The 1,194-nt window shown below is 36.3% G+C and overlaps 1 protein-coding gene across 1 annotated transcript in view; it reads left to right on the top strand.

The window, feature by feature from the left end:
• LOC107097993 (cytochrome c1, heme protein, mitochondrial) overlaps positions 1-1,194 on the top strand; it is an 8,859-nt gene that overhangs the window by 4,123 nt on the left and 3,542 nt on the right. The window contains exon 2 of the mRNA XM_015395413.1: positions 395-585. Coding sequence (XP_015250899.1) covers positions 395-585 — 191 coding nt within the window. The remainder of the gene's footprint in view (positions 1-394; positions 586-1,194) is intronic.

Here is a 1,194-nt window from a genome sequence, read left to right as displayed (position 1 = left end):
ATTTTTATTGTTACTTACATTTGCAAAACTATATATATATTTTTTCCTCCCTATTTAAAGACTTAGACAGATTTTATTTGTCATTTTGTTTGCACAAGTAAAACAAAAAGCTCTGGACAATTTTATCTTATTTTAAAGTTCAGCCTTGAAAAATAGTTAAAATATAATAATAATAATAAATAAAAATAAATGTATAAAAACAGTAGTATAAACATATGACTATAAATTAACAGTTTGTGTTTTTTTTTTTTTTTCTTCAATATGTTCTTTGCAACATTATTGCAAAAACTCCCTCTATAAAATAGCAGCTAATGGACTTTAGGTTATTAGTTTTAAATTAAAGTGTTTAAATATAAATCCCCCCCCTTGTTTTTTGTTTTTTTCCCTGCTGTAGGCCAACATGTCGATCTCCAGCCTGACGGGGAAGAAAAAAGTAGCACTAACCACCCTGGGCGTGGTCACAGCTGGCGGCGCCGGGCTCGCTCTGATGCTCCATCAGTCTGTGAAAGCCTCTGAGTTGGAGCTGCATCCTCCCAACTACCCCTGGAGCCACTCGGGGCCTCTGTCCTCTCTGGACCACTCCAGGTGGGTTGAACGGCGTCACCTACACCAGGAATGAACCTCAGATGAATCTTGGAAATTGTAAATGTTTATCCCCTAAAGATTTCTTCTATAGAACAGAACTGAACGCTCACTGAACCAAAGGAGGCATTAACCAAATGGACCCCAGTACAAACACTAAACCACTCCACCTGCAAGCCTTGGAATATAATAAGTTCCAATAAAAAGTAACTGGAATAAAATTTGTTGTCTACAAAATAGGACTTTTTTATGGTCCAGTAAATGGTGAAACGCATTTAAGTGAAATTGGTAAATTAGGACACAGATTTGAAGTCCAAAATGGACTCATTTCCATCAACATTCCTCGCCAACAAACGGCAGCAGCTTTAGGAAAAATAAACATTTATTTAGGGCTGCAGCTATTGATTATTTTGCAAATCGATTAATCTGATTATTTTTGTTGATTAATCAAACAAGACACGGATTGACAAAAGTACTTTAAAGAATAATTTTTACCAAATCAAACCAGGCTAATGTTAGCCCTGGCTGTGGTTAGCCTCGGAGGTCCACTGGTTGCAGCAATCCTCTCAGCTTTGGAACTTTTTTAAAATGATGCACTAAATCAGTAAATGG

Source organism: Cyprinodon variegatus, unplaced genomic scaffold (genome assembly GCF_000732505.1).
Source record: "Cyprinodon variegatus isolate N-32 unplaced genomic scaffold, C_variegatus-1.0 Scaffold740, whole genome shotgun sequence".
In the NCBI taxonomy this organism is placed as follows: domain Eukaryota; kingdom Metazoa; phylum Chordata; class Actinopteri; order Cyprinodontiformes; family Cyprinodontidae; genus Cyprinodon; species Cyprinodon variegatus.
The sequence above is the reverse complement of the archived record's forward strand: the minus strand, read 5'-3'. Positions and strand labels throughout refer to the sequence as shown.